The sequence below is a fragment of the Ctenopharyngodon idella genome, chromosome 13, assembly GCF_019924925.1.
Source record: "Ctenopharyngodon idella isolate HZGC_01 chromosome 13, HZGC01, whole genome shotgun sequence".
Classification (NCBI taxonomy): Eukaryota; Metazoa; Chordata; class Actinopteri; order Cypriniformes; family Xenocyprididae; genus Ctenopharyngodon; species Ctenopharyngodon idella.
In genome coordinates, this window is record NC_067232.1 from 13,107,791 (window position 1) to 13,126,499 (window position 18,709).

Sequence of the window (18,709 nt, forward strand, 5' to 3'; positions counted from 1 at the left end):
AGGCCATGAAATATGTGTCATGGCTTGTTTCGCATAACTAAACATGGCTTGTATTAATCGAATTAAAAGATCAAAAGATGACAAAAAGGATTCTACCTACTCATACATGGCAAGACATATGATCATTTGATGTTAAAGGAAAAGAAAAGAGTTATTTGTCAGTGAGAAATATATATTTATAAGTTGTTTATCAATACATCGTATTAAAAATAAACCATGCACTCGTATTTACACTGATACACAGACTGACGTGTTTTGAAATTGCTATTTAATTCCATTCATAGACGAGAAAAAAAATCTGACAATAAATCCTCTCTGTGATGACTGACATCATGCCACAAAAGCCAATTTGTAAATGAAGCCAACCAACATTTTTTCAATAGAAAATTCATTTAAAAAAAAAAAACTCAAAAATTTGTTTTGCCACAGTATAAAAATCAGTCAAATTTAGTAAAAACTTGTGAAATACTGACAGTGAGATTGTTTTTTCACCAGATACACAATTAGTTACAATTCTGTTTCTTAATGAAACAATATATTACAATATGAAATAATTGTACAATTTAGAGTTTTTAAAGTCAATAAACAAACCTTGTAATTTTTAATCATTAAAAAATTCATTTACATTAGAAATAATAAAATGAACCTGTCTGTGCTAAAATAAATTACAAACCTCTTTAAAAGCATGGCTACAAACAAATGTATACATATTGCTTCGGAATATGAACAAAAATTATGACTGGCAATTAAAATCAGACAGAGTACCAAAGTTTGAGGGTTTTTTTTTTTTTTTTTTTTGATAACAGACAGATTCATAAGTCTCCGAAAAGTCAAATCAAAATGGCATCATGATGCAATAACCATTTTAATAGTGTCTTAATAAGACTGAAAAATCCTTGCACTCTGAAAATTCACCCTCTTGAAAATAGTCTATGTCTGCTAAGCAGTGGACAGCAGACTGTACCAAGGATCAAGGCAAAAGATACCATATAGAATATGGAAATGATTATCCACACAACATATGGATATTAAAACCAAGAAGGCAATATATGTAAATTTAGTATAACACATTTTAGTATGCTACAATTAAGATGTTTCTATAAGAAATGTTTGTTCTTCACATTTGGAAAAGAAATCCGACCTGATCAGTGGGCTATAATGAAAACATAAAAGCAGGTGTGAGTTTATTGAGTCCTGGTTCACAGTTTTGTGTGTTTACTAGTTGGGAACAATGGGCTGATTAACAATGACCTGTATTACAAAGTCCTTCTGGATCTTGGTGTCCTGTAAACGTGTTTTATCCGTGAGGAGCTTTCCAGAGAAAAACCAGCGCTGATTGATGGTATCAATATCTTCCTGAACTTGAAGCTGTTTCTTCAGCTGACGGATGGAATCGGCCATAGTGGCACTAAGACGAAGGTCTTTTCCGGTGGAGAGACGCACCTTCAGCTGGAACTCCTTCTCTTTCTTCTCCTGTGGCTCAGTGGATTCAGACACATTATGATCGTTGCACTCAGAGACCAGGTTGACTGGAGGAGCCAAGCAGTATGCAGGGAGCTGATAGCGGTTGCCCAGTTCATCATAGCACTCCATAAGGGATCCTGAAAGAGCAAATCAAATGCTATAATTCAGCTCAAATGCTTCTGTCATTAAAGCAAATGTGTATATTTAGCATGTGTACACAGCTGTTCAAAAGTTTGGGTTCTACATTTTTAAAGTGTTTTTGAAGTCTCATCCTCAGCAAGGCTGAATTTATTTGATCAAAAAATTGTATTATTGTGAAATATTACAATTTTATATACATTTTTTCTTTATTTTAATATATTTTAAAATGTAATTTATTCCTGTGATGGCAAAGCTGAATTTTCAGCAGTCTTCAGTGTCACATAATCATTTAGAAATCATCCTAATATTCTGATTTTGTGCTCAGGAAACATTTCAATTTTGAAAATGGGTGTAGTGCTTAATATTTTTGTGGAAACTAGTGATCTATGAATAGAAATGATGTTTAAATGTTTACCATGAGGCAGTGTGATGCTAGCTCCATCTACAATAGCCTGCGCTAGTTCATGGTCGTTACATTCAATCGCTACAGCTGCAGCTTTTAGCGCGTCCCAGATCTCTTTACGGCCGTCAAAAGCTGGGGCCGTGTCCCAGAATTCATCTCTTTTACTGCGCAGCTGGCCCTCCGTCATAGGATAGTCACTTTTCCACTTGGGCTTATCTTTCTTCAGGGGCTCATTGCGTCCTACAGAAGAAAAAGATATCAAGATAAAAATGTTACCTTAACAATATCAGGATCATTTAGAGATGCATTAATTAGTCTGTACGATATATGACATTTGTAAAAATCCTGTTTTGCAAAAACGGCTCTGACCTCTTGTTAAAGAACTAGGACAACAAACACATGAAACACATGTGACATCACAGCTTTTGCCCAAATGAGATTCAGTGGGCCTGAACAGATTTATCATACTAGAAGCTTTTTTTTTTTTTTTTATGTGTAGCAAAGATAAATCAATTTAATCTAAGCTCAGAACTCTTGTTCATCAATCGCTCATTAAAGTTACATAACAAACAACGGTTTAATAACTTCTTGTCCTTTAAATGAACTATGAACCCATTATTACAGATAAAATGTAATAATGCGGTCATTATCTCAATCTAAACCACAGGCTAAATTCCAACAGTCAAGCCAGCCAAGCTCAATGTCACCTAAAGGCAAAGAGCTCATGTGGGCCAAAGGGAAATCCCTTTGGGAAGAAAGCTATTGGCTCAGACACGTGGCTGAATCATTTGTATACAAACAAAACGTGACAGAATCACAGTACAGATTTCAGAAGAAACTTTAAATCTTCCTCCAACCATGATAAAAAAAAAAAAAAAAACTGCTCTCAAGTCAAAGCAATGGATACACTGGAGAAAAACAAATTATTTATAGTGGCTGAGATTAAAGCCTTAATCGGGTGATGCAAAACAGGATTTAGTGGCTTCTTTCCCATCATGCATCACTCCTAGCCAGATGAGAGTTTACAAGAGTAGAACGCCACAAAACAAACACACTGCAACATTCATCATTTTCATTGTAACAATGAATACCAAAATAAATAAAAATCAAACCATTTAGACACAAGTACTAAACTTTACCATGTCATTATGCATTTTTACGATAAAAAGACCATAAAAATCATGTATGTTGGCTAACTTGGCTTATGCAGTACAAGTCCATGATGTACAGTAATAATCCAGCATGTACTGTATTAACACGCATTTAAGGTATTGCTGGGATGCCACACTCATACAAATCAAACTGACTCTGTAAGTCAGCAAACTAAACACAGCCAAGCCATCTGGCCTCTTGCGAAATTACAAATCCTTTTCAATTACTAAGTACAGGAGATTATTTTGTTCATTTAATTTGGCTTCCGTTCAAATGGCAGGACGTCTCCGGTCAGAGAACAGGTGACTAAACATGAAACTGTTTCAAACAAAATAATATTTGCTAGCATGACCAAAAAAACTACCCAAAATTTTCATCAGATTTAGGGTCTTGGACTACATAATAAGTATGCTAATGTACACAGTAAATCAACAACCTTCAACAGTTCTAATACTTCAAGTATCTCTAAACAATCCTATCACATTTTATCTTATAAACAGCTAAATTGTGTGCTGTAAGCTACTTACTTTTGAGCACAACTGTTACCGTTGGTTGATAGTCTCTCGAGTTTGCAACTCCCATGGTCTGATTCCTTTAATCAGTGAAAATTTACTGGAAAGTCGCTCCTATGAGTTCATTCAGGTGTTTGAGGGACAATCAACTCCACACGGTGCTATAAAATGTCACTCACAGTGTCAAACTCTGACACTCAGCTAGTAAATCCAGTTTCTTGTACACTGTACACGCCCATCACCTGTTTTCTGAAACTAAAAATAACACCGTACAAATATAAATCAGAGCTGGCCACCAAGATAGCTTCTAGCGGCAAGAAACAGTCCTTGCTTTCACAATCTCTGGCTTGGGTTTAGGTGTATGAGTGACTTTTCACAACAAACTTAATCCAGTCGGCTCTATTTCAGACCAGGACAGAGAGTCAAAAATAAACTGTAAATCCCAGGATTGTCCAGAGCAGGTGCACCCAAGCAACTCCACAAATACGTCTTATCTAAGATGTCCCAATCTTAATGGATTTCTAAGTAAAGGAAGAACATTCATTTTATAATTTAAGCAGAGAAGAAATCCACAATTAATTCAGAACTCTGTATATCCAGTATGTCAATCTTCTATGCACCATGCATCAAAATAAAGTAAAGGAAAACTTAATAAAACTTTAATACATGTTTCACATGCCTCTGAATCTTTCCCTTGTGTTGGGGTTACTTGAAGAACCAGTGAAAGTCTTTAGAGTTCCAACAGGAAATAATGGGTTCCATAGTGTAAGTCCTGCCCACGTAAAAGAAAGAAAGTTAACTGCCCTTTTTGAAATGGTGCCTAGAAGTTTTTAAGACGATTTAGTTTTCAAAATGGGGCCTGGGTACCCCCAGGTGACTGCAAGGAAGTGCTAGGGGTTCTGTGGAAAAGTTTAGAACTAAACAGCTTATAAAATGTAAAACATAAATAAATAAATAATAAGATTAAAATAAATGAATACAACTTAGATTAAAATAAACAAAACAAAAAAAGATTAAAATAAATATGTAAATAAATAATCCAACAATACAGTACTATAATAATGTCATTTAACAGAAACTAAATATTTTTCAGATAATATTTTAAATGAATTTATATTTCACTGTATAATTTGGTCTTTATACTAGAAACTAGGCTATAAATTCCTTTTAAATTTTAGGATGGGGGTCTCTCGCACAAGAATGTCAGTGGCATCTAAAAGATTGAAACCCCTTATCTAAGGTTCCCATATAGTGTCTTTTTACATTGATACATTCTCTAAAATATCAGAATAAGCTTGCAAAGACAGTGTTGATGGAGTAGGACAAACAGGTTTTCTCATTCAAGGAACATTTACACTATTTGCAAACAGAATTCCTCGGCAGGTCAAGCCTTACCTCCTCGTTTGGTGCTGTATCTGGATGCATTCCTGGAGGACAGGTGAGACCTTTGACGTATCACTCCAAAGCAACTTCCCATTACTCAAACTCATATCAGGACCAAGCCTCGAATGCCTGGATGCCCGAGTAAATGCATTTCTACAGGATCCAAAATGTAAAAAGTGCTAGCTGGTGACGTCAGCAAATTATATTTTGTCGTTGCAGAAGAAAGTTTGTGTCTAGTTTACTGTTATGTTCTGTTGTCAGATGCATTGTTGTTCGAGGAGAGACGCAAACCCGTTGTATTCCGCTGAGTCGACATTTGTCTAAGACTTAATCTGATCTGATCAGTAAACCTTCCACCAGGAAGACAAATGTAACACACTAATGCAATCAATGACAGTTACTAATAATATAAACCTGATATTATCCTTTGAGTTAAACGCATACATCCTCCCCGATGTAGTCCACACTCCTGATGGCTCATGAAGAAGAATAATTCATTGTAGAGCTAAAGGATGATATTCGTGATGTAGTAAATCTGTGACTAGAGGGCGCTCGTGCACATTATCGTGAGCGCGGCTGACTCTTTTGAAGTTCTGCGGAGAAACAGCAGGGTCACCGAATTTTTGCAGCTGTTGCCATTTTTTTCCTTATTCTGGAGTTGCAAGCCACTATTTCTTTATTCTCGTTTCCTTTTAATCAATTAATTAATTAATTATTTTTATTGTTTATTTTCTGTGAAACTGCTTAATGTCTCTCTAATGTTCACCAAATTCACCTTTCCAACATTTTGATTTCATCTGCCTGTCTTTACTTCGTTTGGAAAGTTTGTTTTAATTCTCGAGTTCAGTACTGTACTAAATTCAAAAACATTTTGAACATATACAGATTTTTTGTTGTTGTTGTTGTTGCTGATTAGGCCTGTGTGTACACTTGTGCTGCGTCCCAATTCGCCTACTTCTACTACGCCCTAAAAGTATGTACTCTTTTTGTGAACAAAAAGTACTTTTGAGTGTGTAGCAAAAGAGTAGACAAGCTTTGGGACATACTATCACGTCATATAATTGCGTCTTTGCTCTCTGTCGCATCCTGTCACTGTAAACTGGCCTGTCAATCATCTTACATCCTCCACCACATTTCATTTAGTTAATTTCCTACCGTACCGGAGAGAAATGCAGTTGCACGTTGATCTGCAGTCGCGGGTCTTTCATGTGGAGAACTCTCCTCATATGCATAATGATGCATTTAAAAGTTAATGGACAATCGGATCTTTATAAAAGTCCACAATGATATTGCAGATGGAATATAACACGGATAACATTAAATAAATATTTTCTATCAGGTTAAACTGATTATTAGTCACTCAAACCTCTCACCGTCGGTCGCGCATATCCGCCATGTTTTGTAGTTTTTTTTTTTAAACACTTTTTACTTGTGTTTGTAGTTCTGAACTGAATCCTCATCCAAAGCGCAATGGGTTGTGGGCAATATTAGCCTTTATAGTGTGCACCGATCCACACTTCGAAAATCTACCGAAAATAGTAGACCATCCGGGGACTTTTGGCATACTCTTTTCAACATACTATGCTTTGGGACACACTTATTTTAATCTCACATACTATTTAGGATGGATAGTATGGACATTGGGACGCAGGGCTGGTCTTAACCACTCAAGCTGTTTGATAGAAATAGCCATGTTAGAAACTGCACTGTATAAAACTTATTAGGTATTAAGTGCAAATAAATGTTGATTTGCCATCATATGAAACCATATTTAGCCATATTTCATGAAAAAAAAATCTTCAAAAAATGCCAGATGTCTCTATTTATAAATGAATGGTTTAATAAATATTTAAAACTATTAGATATAAATGTCATGTTCAATATTAAATTAAAATTTTTAATATTTTACACGTTTTCCAAAATATCATATATCACCGCAGTTACTTAGTACTAGTTACCACTGACCTGGTATAAAAAAGATTCAGAAATGGTAAAATGATAGTACACTGCCATCTAAAGGCAGTAATTTGTAATTCATGGTGGTGCGTTTAAAAATGTAAAAAAAAAAAAAAAAAAATACAAGAAATGCTGTGAAAAACATTTATTTTACATTTAATAAAATTCTAGGCAAGTTTAAGATTTAAATAATGATACTGTAAGTGACATAAATAATGTGTTAAAAATCATTTTTACACAATCATACATTAAAGGGATAGTTCGTTCACAAAAAAAAAAAAAATACTATGGAAGTCAAAGGGTGCTGTCAACAGTCTGGTTACCAACATTCTTTAAAATATCTTTTATGTTCAACCGAAGAATGAAACTCATACAGGTTTGGAACAACTTGAGGGCGAGTAATGACAAAATTTTCATTTTTGGGTGAACTATCCCTTTAAGCCCCTCATGGCTACAAAACTATCTTCCATAGATATCAGAGACAACTGCCATGATTTCATTACAAAATATTGATAGAAAACATCTGAATGCATGGTATTTTTGGAGGACAGCCCTTTCATTTGGCCAAAAAGAGCAAAAGTCATCCAGTGAGATCACTGTCTAAATCTGGGCTCTGCAGACTCCCGTGTTCCCAGGGCTCTGGTTCTGCTTTGGCACAGCGGGTGAGACTCACCCTGATGAGTGTGTTGGTCTTCGTCAACGAGGACAGTCAAGTCTTTAATGTCTCAGACTGGCATCATGTCTTTTTTAAGAGGGTAAATGTCCCATGTCAGTCCGTCACCATATGGGGTGTGTCCAGAGGGGAGGAGAATACGTGTCAGCCAATGACTGTGGAGGTAATTATAATAATTTACATTAAACCACAGCTGAAAGACTGCAGACTACTACAAAGAGCAAGTAAAATGTGTAATTTCACCTTCTCTTTTCTACACCAAAGAACACCTTCCAGTTGTTTAGTTTACCGTAACTGAAGGGATTCCGATAGACCTTTAAAAAGAAAGAAAAGGTTAAATCATAGGGGGGAAAAAAAGTATTTGATGCAATTATAAGAGATCTCAAATAAAAGAAAGAAATTAAATCCCAATCACCCTGCTCTCCTTAAACAAATAGAATAGCCAAGACTTTGATTCTGAACGGCCTGAATGCACCCTCACCTTTCCACGTTTCGCCAAACGTTTGGCCTCTTTGTTGTTTATATGGCGTTCAATGCTGGTTTCTCCACGGGTGATAAGTATAGCATGCCACAGTGTGAGAGCTCCGAGGGCAACTGACACTGTGCTGATGGAAAAACCAACAAACATAACAAAAGATGTGAGTCTATAGAAATAATAAAACCAGGATTGGGGCCGCTGTGAAAGAATAGCCTTTTGAAATGACGTACCTTGTGAGGACCCACATGTAGATAATACTCTTGTGAATCATCCTGTCCTTGTAGGTGTATGGAGGTTGCGAAACCTCCTGTATCCCGTGAAGCATCAGAAGAGGAAAATATTGTATTTATTCAAAATAATATATTAATAAAAATTAATTAAAAATCCAATATACTATAGATACAAATAATTTAACATTTTAAAATATTATATAAATAGATGTTTATATGAATGCAACTATATTATTTATGCATGTATACACTAACATTCAAAGATTCAGAGTTGGTACGATTTTTTAATGTTTCTGAAATAAGATTCGTATGCTCAATTATTCAATTAAAAATACAATAAAAACAGTAATAATGTGAAATATTATTACCATTTAAAATAAATATCTTCTATTTTAATATATTTTAAGATGTAATTAATTCCTGTGATGCAAAGCTGAATTTTCAGCATCATTACTGCAGTCTTCAGTGTTGCTCAAGAAACATTAATAATGTTGAAAACAGTTCCTTAATGAATACATTTAAAATAACAGCATTTATTTGTTATTTATAAGTCTTTACTGTTCGTTTTGATCAATTTAATGCATCATTGCTGAATTAAAACTATTACTTTCTTTTCAAAAAATATAAAAAAAAATCTTCCCAACCCCAAACTTGATGTGAATGGCAGCATGTGTGTATATGCATTATAAAAGTGTCATTCGTTTACATATGCCACTCAGTTTTATATTTTGTCATATGATGCAAAGAAATTCACTATATCTGCTCATAACCATAAAACGGAGAACTGCGCACTTTCCTGATTCATTGATCTAAATGGAAATTCTAGTGCACCAAATCTTACCAACCAGAGCTTAAAGAGTCTAAAGTAAATCCGTCCTTATCCAATTGTGACAAAAGCAAAGTCAGTAAGTAATACCCATTTAAATGTTTACTGTTAGAATTGGGATAAGGAAGGTCAGAAATAATTTGTTGGTGTTTCATAGAATGTTGTTTGTTTTAAGAGTGTTAAATAATGAGACGAGATACAGAAAAGGACGAATTCCAATTCTAAAGCGAAGCCGACAGCAGGAACAACGACACCTGAAGTACCTTCCCAGCCACGCCTTCTGATGGTACAATGCCGATGAGCAACCCAATCCCTGTCACCGGAACACCCTGTTTCTCCGCTTCCATGTGCCTGAATTGCTATAGAATGGCAGAGAGACAGCTGGCAGTTAAGACAGGCCCACTACCCCAGACTTTGAGAACAGAAAGAGAAAAGGAGAGGCACAACCATTCAAAAAGAGAAGAGTTAAACACCATCTAAGAATGAACACAAAACACCTTATTCATAAGAATAAGAGGATGGAAAAAATGCCTACTGAGGTGTCTTCCAAGCTTTGAGTGAGTGAAAGATTCAAACTTTTATGATACAAAATGATGAGTTAACAAAACAGAAGAAATGCCATAACATGAAGAAACGAATGTATTAACAAACAAAGCCTTACATCTATGGCATTGTATGCATCGATAAAGAGATTGCGACCGCTGATGCTACAGTACATGCAGCCCATAGTCAAATAGAGACAAAAGGAGAAGAAGTAACGATGATTGTAATGACCAACACAGTTGTTAAGCCAAGCTGAAAATATATAATTAAGGAACCAACTTCACAGAAGTGTAAAACCTAAGGTATATGGGGTGTTAAATGAATAACTGGCATTTAATGAAATTAATTTAAATTCCATCTTTTTCTGATTGTCATTGTCACTTACGCACATTCTGAATCTTTATATCTTTCTTCTGTGAAATGCAAAACTGGAAATAGAGAGCAACATTACCCTCACTTTTTCAGCAGCCTTGGTTCCATAAGTATTTTTTTCCCCATTCATTTTTTCCATAGGGATTCTTAAGAAGTCTTCATTAAAAAGCTAGATTATAATAATATGATAATATTACAAACTTTCAGTGAAGCACAAAAGTATTTGAATATAGGACTAAAAGACAAATGTACAAGATTGTGTACTTAATAGCTTTAATAAGGGAAAGAACTTCAGTTCTTTGTAGAATGCTGGGTAATGTAGTTTTTCACCAGAAATTGCATTGTTTACTGATTATTTTTTTTAAATAAGTTGAAATAATGCGAATAATGGCTTCAACAAAAGCAACCTCGTAGCTCACAGCAGGTCTGTCTTTAAAGTTATAAAGTTTTTGTTAAAAATCGTTTGCCCTATGGAGAAAATTAAAGGGATTTTTACTGGAAATTTTACACTATTTTGAAAACAGCTCTGGTCATTCTTTTCCATACAATTATAATAAATTATGGCAAAATCCCTCTAAAAGTATGATAAATGTGGTCCACACAACTTGTCCATATACAGGTTTGTAAAATCATGAGGGGGACTAAATGATGGCAAATTGTTAATTTTGGCTGAACAAACCCTTTTAACTGAATGTTAAACTGTGTAAAACATTTTTCCAAAATGTCAACAATATGGTCATTTACAAAGGATACGGCAATGGTGATCCATTTTTAGGATACAGCTGGAAAGAAAGATAGAGGGATGTTTGTATGTTACTTTTTTACAATAACAGAATAAAATGCAGCTGACATCGAGTCACCAATTAGATTTTATAAGCCTTTTGTTTCTCTTACGTTTTACAGATGCCACAGTGATGACTTCGAGCTGGTTTAGGAATTATACACTTTTTACAAACCGACACAAACGGGATGTCATTTTTCATCTGAAAAACAACATGAAGAAAGAAAGAAGCTGTTAGAATGACACTGAAGTCAACACACACACATCAGCTCTACTGGATAGTGGCATGTCTAAGGGTGCTGAACCTTTGGAGGGTATCCAGGGGGAGTGCTTGTGGCCTTGTAGTAATGGAAGGCTATCATGACTATGATCCAGTGTCCATAACAAATGTGCCACATTATCCAGCCAGGAGAGTACGTTTGCAAGACCAACGGTAGAAGGCAGAAATAAGCGATGAAAATCACAGAACTGGTAAGAGCAACTACTAAAAATACAAAAACCTAAAGAGAAAAGAAAAAGCGAAGGGTGTAAGAGATATGCACAGATATCTTAAGAAAATTGTTGTGAAATGACAGATTTACCATTCCAAACCAGCGTGTGACAACCTCCACCATCCAAAACACTGGTTCAAGGATGGAGTCCATCACTACCTCTGAGTTAGTGAGTGAGTTAAAATAAAGGGATTTGAAGATCAATTTGATGTAGCTCAGAGGCCGCCTCAGTCTTCGGGGCATGCGACTGCGACCGTGCCTGCCACACCCGCGCATACATCTCAGCAGCAGGTGCATGACTGTGGAGCAGGGACGCATGTTCAGCCCCTGGAAAGACAAGATGTTATCGTTCCTTAACTTGTTCAAACTTCCTGAATATCAGCACAAGCAAGTTCTTCTATGTCCTGCAATTTCCTCATTGACACTTACCCCCATGCTGAACTTGTAAGCCAATTAGATTAACAAAGTATCCACCTAAGCAGTTGGTGTGGACTGATCCAAACCAATAATGCAAGCATGGTTTATGGTGATACCCATGGATTATCTGACATAATACAATACAAATGATGGATTAACTCTTTTGTCAAATGTTTAGAAGGCAGCATACTTTACATGATTGCACTGATAACAATGCATCTAAAAAGGCCAGCCCATTTAAAGTTTACTTAGGTTTACAAAAAACATGGGTAGGCTACTGACTAATGAGTTTTTCCTTGGATTTGTAATTGTAATCAGACCATTAATCTTACTTAAAGGGTTTCAAACTGTCTCATAAAGAGTCACTGGATATGAATTTGAGATTAAAATGCATACAGGAGCTGGGATAATGAAAAGAAGCTTTGTTATAAGGCAGAACACATAATCTAAGGCAGTGGTTCCCAACCACGATCCTGGAGGCCCCCCAACACTGCACATTTTCCATGTCTCCTTAATCAAGCACACCTGAATCAGGTCATCAGCTCATTAGCAAAGACTCCAAGACCAGAAATGGGTGTGTCAGACAAAGGAGACATGGACAATGTGCAGTGTTGTGGGGCCGGATCGTGGTTGGGAACTACTAATCAAAGGGATGCTAACTTCTAAAAATGTATGAATCAGATAGGCGTGCCCCCAGTTAGTATTCAAAAAACGTTAACGTAAGCACAACACTGCATGCTCTGACATTGTAAAATTCACACGTGAGAAACGTATCTGGACAGTCTACATTCCGTCCACAACAATTAATGTGGAGGGAACACCACCCATATGACGTAACATTGAAATTTAGAGAAATATAGACATAAGCATAAAAAGATGTAATAGTTATAGTGGCCAATAGACACTTGTCAGATTATTGTAGAAATGGCCAGCATCATACACCATCCCCCATGTCATAAACAAACTATAATCTCAGGGACAGATTGAGAGTCTGTGCCTTTAAAATTATCATTAAAGACAAAAAAATATGCGTACATATTAGTAAATTGGTACATTGATCAGATCACAGTGTCAAAACTGTGGGTAAAAATATACATAAAACATATACTGCGCATCAGCGATAAGACAAAGGTTAATAGTGCTGTTGTTTAGTACCTCGACCTGACTGAATCAAACAGCAAGAGCTAAACATCACAGATCACAGCGTGGAAGAAATGTATGCAGTCGGCTCTCTTACCTGGCCAAGATCTTCTCCTAAAACTGCGATGGACTCAACTCATGATACCGCTGAAAGATTTTTTTTTCGGGACAGATGGAGACAAATAAATAGAAGAGGTAGTTTCTACCCCTTTGATTTCATCTGCTGTCCGTCTGTCTGACGCGCAGGGATGTGAGCTGTCACGGTGGGAATTCTGGGAAATGGAGTTTCAGGTGCGGAAATAATACGTGGGAACTTTTTTTATAATATTTTTTATATTAATAAAAAAAATCAAAATTACATTATATAGTGTGGTATTTCATTAAAAATCGTAGTTCGGTTCAATTTTATGTAATCCTCGCCCAGCTGCTTGCAGAGAACTGTGGGAATTGTAGTTTGATTTATGTCTAAGTCATTTTCGCGAATCGGTTCTTTCGAACGTTTTGTTTCAAAGAAACGGCTCAAAAAATAATTCAGTGATTCTTTTAAGTACGAACGCAATTACGTCTTCGTGGGCCCTAAAATCTCGGCTTAGTGCTGTAAAACATCCCAATAAATGCATATGCAGGCACACTTTTCTATTTATTACGTGTTTTTCTACTACGTTCTACTGTTCGAATGTATCTAGTGTAATGTTTCCCAGTTTGATGCAGTAATGATTATTCAGCCCATAAAAACAGTTATAATTTGCATTTACATTGCTAAAATTAATTTACATCTGTTGGCTGAAAACGTGTTTTCGTAAAATACTTTTTAAATAACTCGGACCGATTTCTGAACCGGTTCAACCAATTCATTGAAAAGATCCGACTCAGTTCGTTCAGACAACGATACACGTGCTCAGACACTACGGGGGTAGAAATAGCACAAACCATGGCATTCAGTTTTAACTTCGATATTCCTTTACAGACAGAAGAAGAAACAAATGATAAAGAAAAGAAAGACGACAACTCAAAAGATGTGCATCTTAAATGCTCGGTAAGGGAATTTATCATTAGCTTGTTAAATCCAGCTATATTTGCTAATAATGCTACAAGATAGCTGACTTTAAGATTGTTTAAGATCTTTAATTATGCTTGAGAAGTACAACGCCCCAAGTTATACTCTATTTTAACAGTTATTTATGTGAAAATAAATCGAGAATATGTGGGTTACTCGTTTAGTTACTCATGCTACATCCCCTGTCAAAAAGTTACTTGTGATTGCATCTGTCAAGATCATATGCATGATGTATCTTTTTATAGGAATCCAGTGTAACCGTCCCAACGAAGATGAAAAATGCTATTGAGCACGAACCTTTGTTGGATCCTCTCTCCCACATTGAGAACTGGGTGCCTGAAACCATCACCATAGGTGCCCTGCCTCCCCTGCTCTTTCTCAATGAATCAGTGTTTGAGAAGACAGCTCCTGAACGAGAGGACAGTGAGGAGATACTGGCCAAAACACTGACCCAAAACTCTGACCTCATCACTGGAGTGTATGAGGGTGGACTTAAGATATGGGAATGCACGTATGATCTCCTTGAGTACATTGATGATGAAGGAGAGACCTTCGCTGGGAAAAGGGTGTTAGACTTGGGCTGTGGAGCAGGTCTACTTGGCATACTTGCATTGAAGAGAGGAGCCACCAAAGTTGACTTCCAGGATTATAACAGCACAGTGATAGAGCAGTTAACATTGCCAAATGTGTTTCTCAATTGTGAAGAAGATGATGAGACCGAGGAGAAAAATAGCAGCCCACCGTCTAAGAGGAAAGCCCTGAATTCATCACAGAAATTACTAGAGCGTTGTGGTTTCTTCTCGGGCGACTGGAACTCTTTTCTCACACTTATGCAAAATAAAACCTCATTGCCAAAATATGACATTATCTTTACGTCAGAAACCATATACAACACAGACTACTACTCTTCTCTTCATAGTGTGTTTTGTGGCCTGCTTGCTGAGGATGGGCTTGTTTATTTGGCAACCAAGTCTCACTATTTTGGAGTAGGAGGTGGCCTTCATCTGTTTGAGAAGTTTGTGGAGCAGAATAATGTATTTCAAATCAAATATTTGAAGGATGTGGAACAAGGCCTGAAGAGACATGTTGTGTCATTGACATTCAAAAAGTGACATTCCAATTGTATTGATAAGTGTTAATGTGCACACCATATTATGGTGCAAGTTAACTTAAGATAATGGATGCCCATCCCTTTCAGGCCAAATGCTTGGCTATGGGAGCCTAAATAGTGCTTGGCATATATAACTAATGGTAAAACACACTGAAACTGGAATAAGTTTGGTGAAACACTCTGACGATTTGTTACTTAAATCTAATGTTCAGTCTGCAATGTAAAGTACACATAATATATTGGCTCATATAACACTGCAAAACCATCATCAAATAAACAAGGACTGACATAAGTTTACATATACCAGCTTACATCTCTTCAATTTATCAAGCAGGCCAACAGACGAAACAGTCATTAGGTTTTCAGTCTCAATATTGGTTTAATGTGAAAAGAAATGTACTTGCCGCATTGAGAACACTTGACCAAACATATTCTTCAAAATAAAGTGGAGACAAAGTAAATTATGGAATGAATTACATAAAGACAAATCCAAACAAAAATGAGTTGTCCTTGTAAACTGTTTATAACTAATAAATACTCAAAACCATTTCAAAATTCTAGAATTACATTCTGGTTACATATAGGTCCTATATTTATTTTAACTCGTAGACACTTATCCGATAGAGCTCTGTCTTGTGGATGTTAAATATGGGAATCTTGTTTAAAGTAATTCAGTGCTGATGTACAATTTAAAATGTTTAAAGTAAATACTCTATTTTTTGGCTTTGCCCTGGGCTGCCACAGCCTCCATGGCTTTGCGAACGGTTTCCTCGTCTCCGAGGAACTGCATGGGCTTGATGGGCTTCAGGTTCTTGTCCAGCTCGTAAAGAATAGGGATGCCTGTGGGCAGATTCAGCTCCATGATGGCCTCCTCAGACATACCTGTGAGTGAGAGGAAACACACAGTGAGACTAGAAAAAACTGAAATGTCAATCATTTTTGGTGACTTCCCATAAAAGCATGTGACAAAATATTAGTAAAAACAGCAGTCAAATGTCCTCAAGTAGTAGGTTATTAAATAAGACATTTTCATGCATATTTGTCTAGGCTAGGGTGTTTCCCTGCCAATGGCCAGTGTTGTCTTAGTGTTGAGTTTCTATTATCGTATTTATGAATATTGTGATATTTTTTGTTTTAATTTCAGTTAAAGTTGTAGTAATTTTGTTGTGTTTTTGTCATTTTGTCATGACTCTTCCAGACCTCTAAATCACAGTTTTCCTGATATTTTGAGAATTTGAACAAGGGATTGAAAAGATCCTGCGATTACCTTCTAAGTGTTTCACAATGCCTCTCAAACTGTTTCCATGAGCAGCAATCAACACTCTTTTTCCTTCCTTGATTTGAGGCACAATCTCCTCGTTCCAGAAGGGTAGCGCCCGTGCAATAGTGTCCTTCAGACTCTCGCAAGAAGGCAGCTGGTCCTCGGTCAAATCAGCATAACGTCTGTCCTAAAAAAGAAAGGACATCCAACAAGAAAAAATTAGTGCATTAATCAAATATTCATTAAACAAGTCAGTATAAAATAGTACTGCTGCTCATTTAATCTAATAGAAATTCTTCACTACTTTATTTGTTTTAGGACAAAGCAAGCAGTTTCCTATACAAATACGGTTTGACCTTTGTTTTCTGAGCCTTTGCATTTATTAACTACTAGCACGTCAGTTTCAACATGTAATACCAACATGTTGCAACAAATTGCAACATGTAACAGTGAAAAGCCCAAGTTTTTACACTCATAAGATCAGATGGAATATTGTATGTTAAGATGATTTATGCTGTAATGGATGCAAGAATGCAGATAATAATGTTGATAGGCATGCTGTCTTTGGGGATAGAACCATGTGCATGTATACACTCATGAGTTTCTGCTTCTTATACAATTTAAAAATCTATGGAATTTGAGGAGGAGGACTAACTAATTATGATGACATAAAAGAGATAAAGTACCATAATGAATGAATGAGGCTGAAGACCTCACCTTGCTGATGACGCTGTAAAAGTCATGATCTGCATCCATAGTTGGTGGGGGGATGTCGTAAGAGCGCCTCCAAATCTTGACCTGGGCTTCACCATGCTTAGCCGCAGTCTCAGCCTTGTTTAACCCAGTGAGACCACCATAATGACGTTCATTCAGGCGCCAGGTCCTGTGCACAGGCAGCCACATCTGATCAATACTGTCCAAAACGATCCATAATGTCCGGATGGCTCTCTTCAGCACCGAGGTATAACAAATGTCAAACTCAAACCCCGCATCTGCAAAGACACAGTGATACACATTATAGACTTAATATGGCAGATGGAATATTAAGATATAAATTAATATATTGTAATCATTTGTTTTTCTTCTTATTAAAATATTATTTAATATATATATATATAATACAATATAGTCTTATAAACTTATGATAATATTAATTTGTATTATTCTAATTTATTTTTTAAAATATTACACATATTTTATATATAAATATTAATATTATCTATAATAAATATATTTAAAATATAAAAATGTTATTTAAAATGTATATTATATAAACAGAATTCATAACTGTAATTGTGTCAAAAAGTCACTTTTTATTGGGAAATTCAGCACGTGTGTAAAATCACGTTCTTTGCTGCACGTTCACATCACGTAGGCCCCGCCCCACAACCCGTCAGTCATTGGCAAACTGCCATGTCATTGGTTCAGAGCGTACACACGTCACGTCGAAGGCGGGGCAGTGCCGGGGATGCACATTCTTCTGAAAGTCATTTGAATTTTCCGGTTTGAGTTTTCTTATTTAAAACGCAAAAGTCTCAGTGCAAACATCATTAACACAAAGCATTTACTCTCAATTTAGACATAATGTACATATTCTTTAAAAAAAAAAAAAAAAAAACAGTCTTGAATGCTGATATCCTTGATACGGCAGACAACGCTCATTCACAACGCTGGAAAATGTAATACTATACAAACCTTTTAAAGCTTGACCGCCTTTCTTTGCCTCCTGAGCCCCTGTCTCGCTCAGGTCCGCGTCGAACCAACCGCAGAAGCGATTCTCCTGGTTCCAGCAGCTCTCGCCATGGCGAATGAGAACCAGCTTGTATGCAGCCATTTGAGGTTTTCACAGACAAATTCTGAAGTTAGCAGCTGAAGACAGCACGATGACTGAGCTCTGATCGAAGAGGTTGCTATGCTCTGTTAAGCGTACTGTCAAAAAGACCCTCCTCTCATCCGAGTCCCGAATGAATGACGTTTCCGACCTCCCCATCTCAACGCTCCACCAATCAACGCCTCGGAACGATGCGCCACACTGTGAAACCGCAACACGAAATGGAAAAAAACCGTGACCTTCCTGTAATGAATGTCTCTGCATATTTTATATTTATCCTCCTCCAGCATTTTGCTCTTCATAATATATTAGCCAGAATAAGAAGGACTATATTATATTTAATCGTTCATAGTTAATCGAACCTGCCAGAGATACAGTATTATAAATCATTAAACTCAGGAGGATTGTAACTTCCCGTTAGATTTCATTGGGTGTATCTTGGAGATGATGTACAGGAGAGCCAATCAAATGTTACTTATATTGGTGT

The 18,709-nt window shown here is 36.4% G+C and overlaps 4 protein-coding genes across 8 annotated transcripts; 1 reads left to right on the plus strand and 3 right to left on the minus strand.

Annotated features, from left to right (window-relative positions):
• Window positions 1-148: 148 nt before the first annotated feature.
• On the minus strand, window positions 149-6,461 carry ubtd1a (ubiquitin domain containing 1a). 2 transcript variants are annotated; one of them, XM_051917171.1, is made up of 3 exons: window positions 5,068-6,461; window positions 2,021-2,248; window positions 149-1,601 (listed from the first exon to the last, which is right to left on the minus strand). In XM_051917171.1, the coding sequence occupies exons 1-3, from the start codon at window positions 5,147-5,149 to the stop codon at window positions 1,219-1,221; spliced, it is 693 nt and encodes a 230-aa protein (XP_051773131.1). In that variant the 5' UTR covers window positions 5,150-6,461; the 3' UTR covers window positions 149-1,218. The 2 variants fall into 2 exon arrangements, with proteins under 2 accessions (XP_051773131.1, XP_051773132.1); XM_051917172.1 differs by lacking the exon at window positions 5,068-6,461 and adding an exon at window positions 3,688-5,059.
• A 680-nt stretch (window positions 6,462-7,141) lies between these two features.
• On the minus strand, window positions 7,142-13,227 carry zdhhc16a (zinc finger DHHC-type palmitoyltransferase 16a). 4 transcript variants are annotated; one of them, XM_051916864.1, is made up of 12 exons: window positions 13,060-13,226; window positions 11,835-11,949; window positions 11,496-11,732; window positions 11,220-11,414; window positions 11,028-11,116; window positions 10,887-10,915; window positions 9,880-10,013; window positions 9,482-9,577; window positions 8,393-8,469; window positions 8,166-8,289; window positions 7,928-7,998; window positions 7,142-7,839 (listed from the first exon to the last, which is right to left on the minus strand). In XM_051916864.1, the coding sequence occupies exons 2-12, from the start codon at window positions 11,838-11,840 to the stop codon at window positions 7,737-7,739; spliced, it is 1,161 nt and encodes a 386-aa protein (XP_051772824.1). In that variant the 5' UTR covers window positions 11,841-11,949; window positions 13,060-13,226; the 3' UTR covers window positions 7,142-7,736. The 4 variants fall into 4 exon arrangements, with proteins under 4 accessions (XP_051772824.1, XP_051772825.1, XP_051772827.1 ...); XM_051916865.1 differs by lacking the exon at window positions 13,060-13,226 and adding an exon at window positions 12,155-12,308; XM_051916867.1 differs by lacking the exon at window positions 13,060-13,226 and adding an exon at window positions 12,219-12,239.
• Window positions 13,228-13,815: 588 nt separating this feature from the next.
• On the plus strand, window positions 13,816-15,431 carry mettl18 (methyltransferase like 18). The gene is made up of 2 exons (XM_051916869.1): window positions 13,816-13,998; window positions 14,265-15,431. The coding sequence occupies exons 1-2, from the start codon at window positions 13,894-13,896 to the stop codon at window positions 15,129-15,131; spliced, it is 972 nt and encodes a 323-aa protein (XP_051772829.1). The 5' UTR covers window positions 13,816-13,893; the 3' UTR covers window positions 15,132-15,431.
• A 53-nt stretch (window positions 15,432-15,484) lies between these two features.
• pgam1a (phosphoglycerate mutase 1a) lies at window positions 15,485-18,357 on the minus strand. The gene is made up of 4 exons (XM_051916870.1): window positions 18,087-18,357; window positions 17,109-17,383; window positions 16,398-16,578; window positions 15,485-16,012 (listed from the first exon to the last, which is right to left on the minus strand). The coding sequence occupies exons 1-4, from the start codon at window positions 18,223-18,225 to the stop codon at window positions 15,843-15,845; spliced, it is 765 nt and encodes a 254-aa protein (XP_051772830.1). The 5' UTR covers window positions 18,226-18,357; the 3' UTR covers window positions 15,485-15,842.
• Between the last annotated feature and the right edge of the window lie 352 nt (window positions 18,358-18,709).

Coding starts and splice junctions, on each gene's coding strand:
- pgam1a (XM_051916870.1), bottom strand. CDS start 18,225: ATGGCTGCATACAAGCTGGTTCTCATTCGCCATGGCGAGAGCTGCTGG. Junction 16,579..17,108: donor TTTACAGCGTCATCAGCAAG/GTGAGGTCTTCA, acceptor TTTCTTTTTTAG/GACAGACGTTATGCTGATTT. Junction 16,013..16,397: donor CATTGTGAAACACTTAGAAG/GTAATCGCAGGA, acceptor TCTCACTCACAG/GTATGTCTGAGGAGGCCATC.
- ubtd1a (XM_051917171.1), bottom strand. CDS start 5,149: ATGGGAAGTTGCTTTGGAGTGATACGTCAAAGGTCTCACCTGTCCTCC. Junction 2,249..5,067: donor ATACAGCACCAAACGAGGAG/GTAAGGCTTGAC, acceptor TTTCTTCTGTAG/GACGCAATGAGCCCCTGAAG. Junction 1,602..2,020: donor TAGCATCACACTGCCTCATG/GTAAACATTTAA, acceptor TTGCTCTTTCAG/GATCCCTTATGGAGTGCTAT.
- mettl18 (XM_051916869.1), top strand. CDS start 13,894: ATGGCATTCAGTTTTAACTTCGATATTCCTTTACAGACAGAAGAAGAA. Junction 13,999..14,264: donor ATGTGCATCTTAAATGCTCG/GTAAGGGAATTT, acceptor ATCTTTTTATAG/GAATCCAGTGTAACCGTCCC.
- zdhhc16a (XM_051916864.1), bottom strand. Junction 8,470..9,481: donor CAGAAGGCGTGGCTGGGAAG/GTACTTCAGGTG, acceptor CACGGGATACAG/GAGGTTTCGCAACCTCCATA. Junction 8,290..8,392: donor TACATGTGGGTCCTCACAAG/GTACGTCATTTC, acceptor TTTTTCCATCAG/CACAGTGTCAGTTGCCCTCG.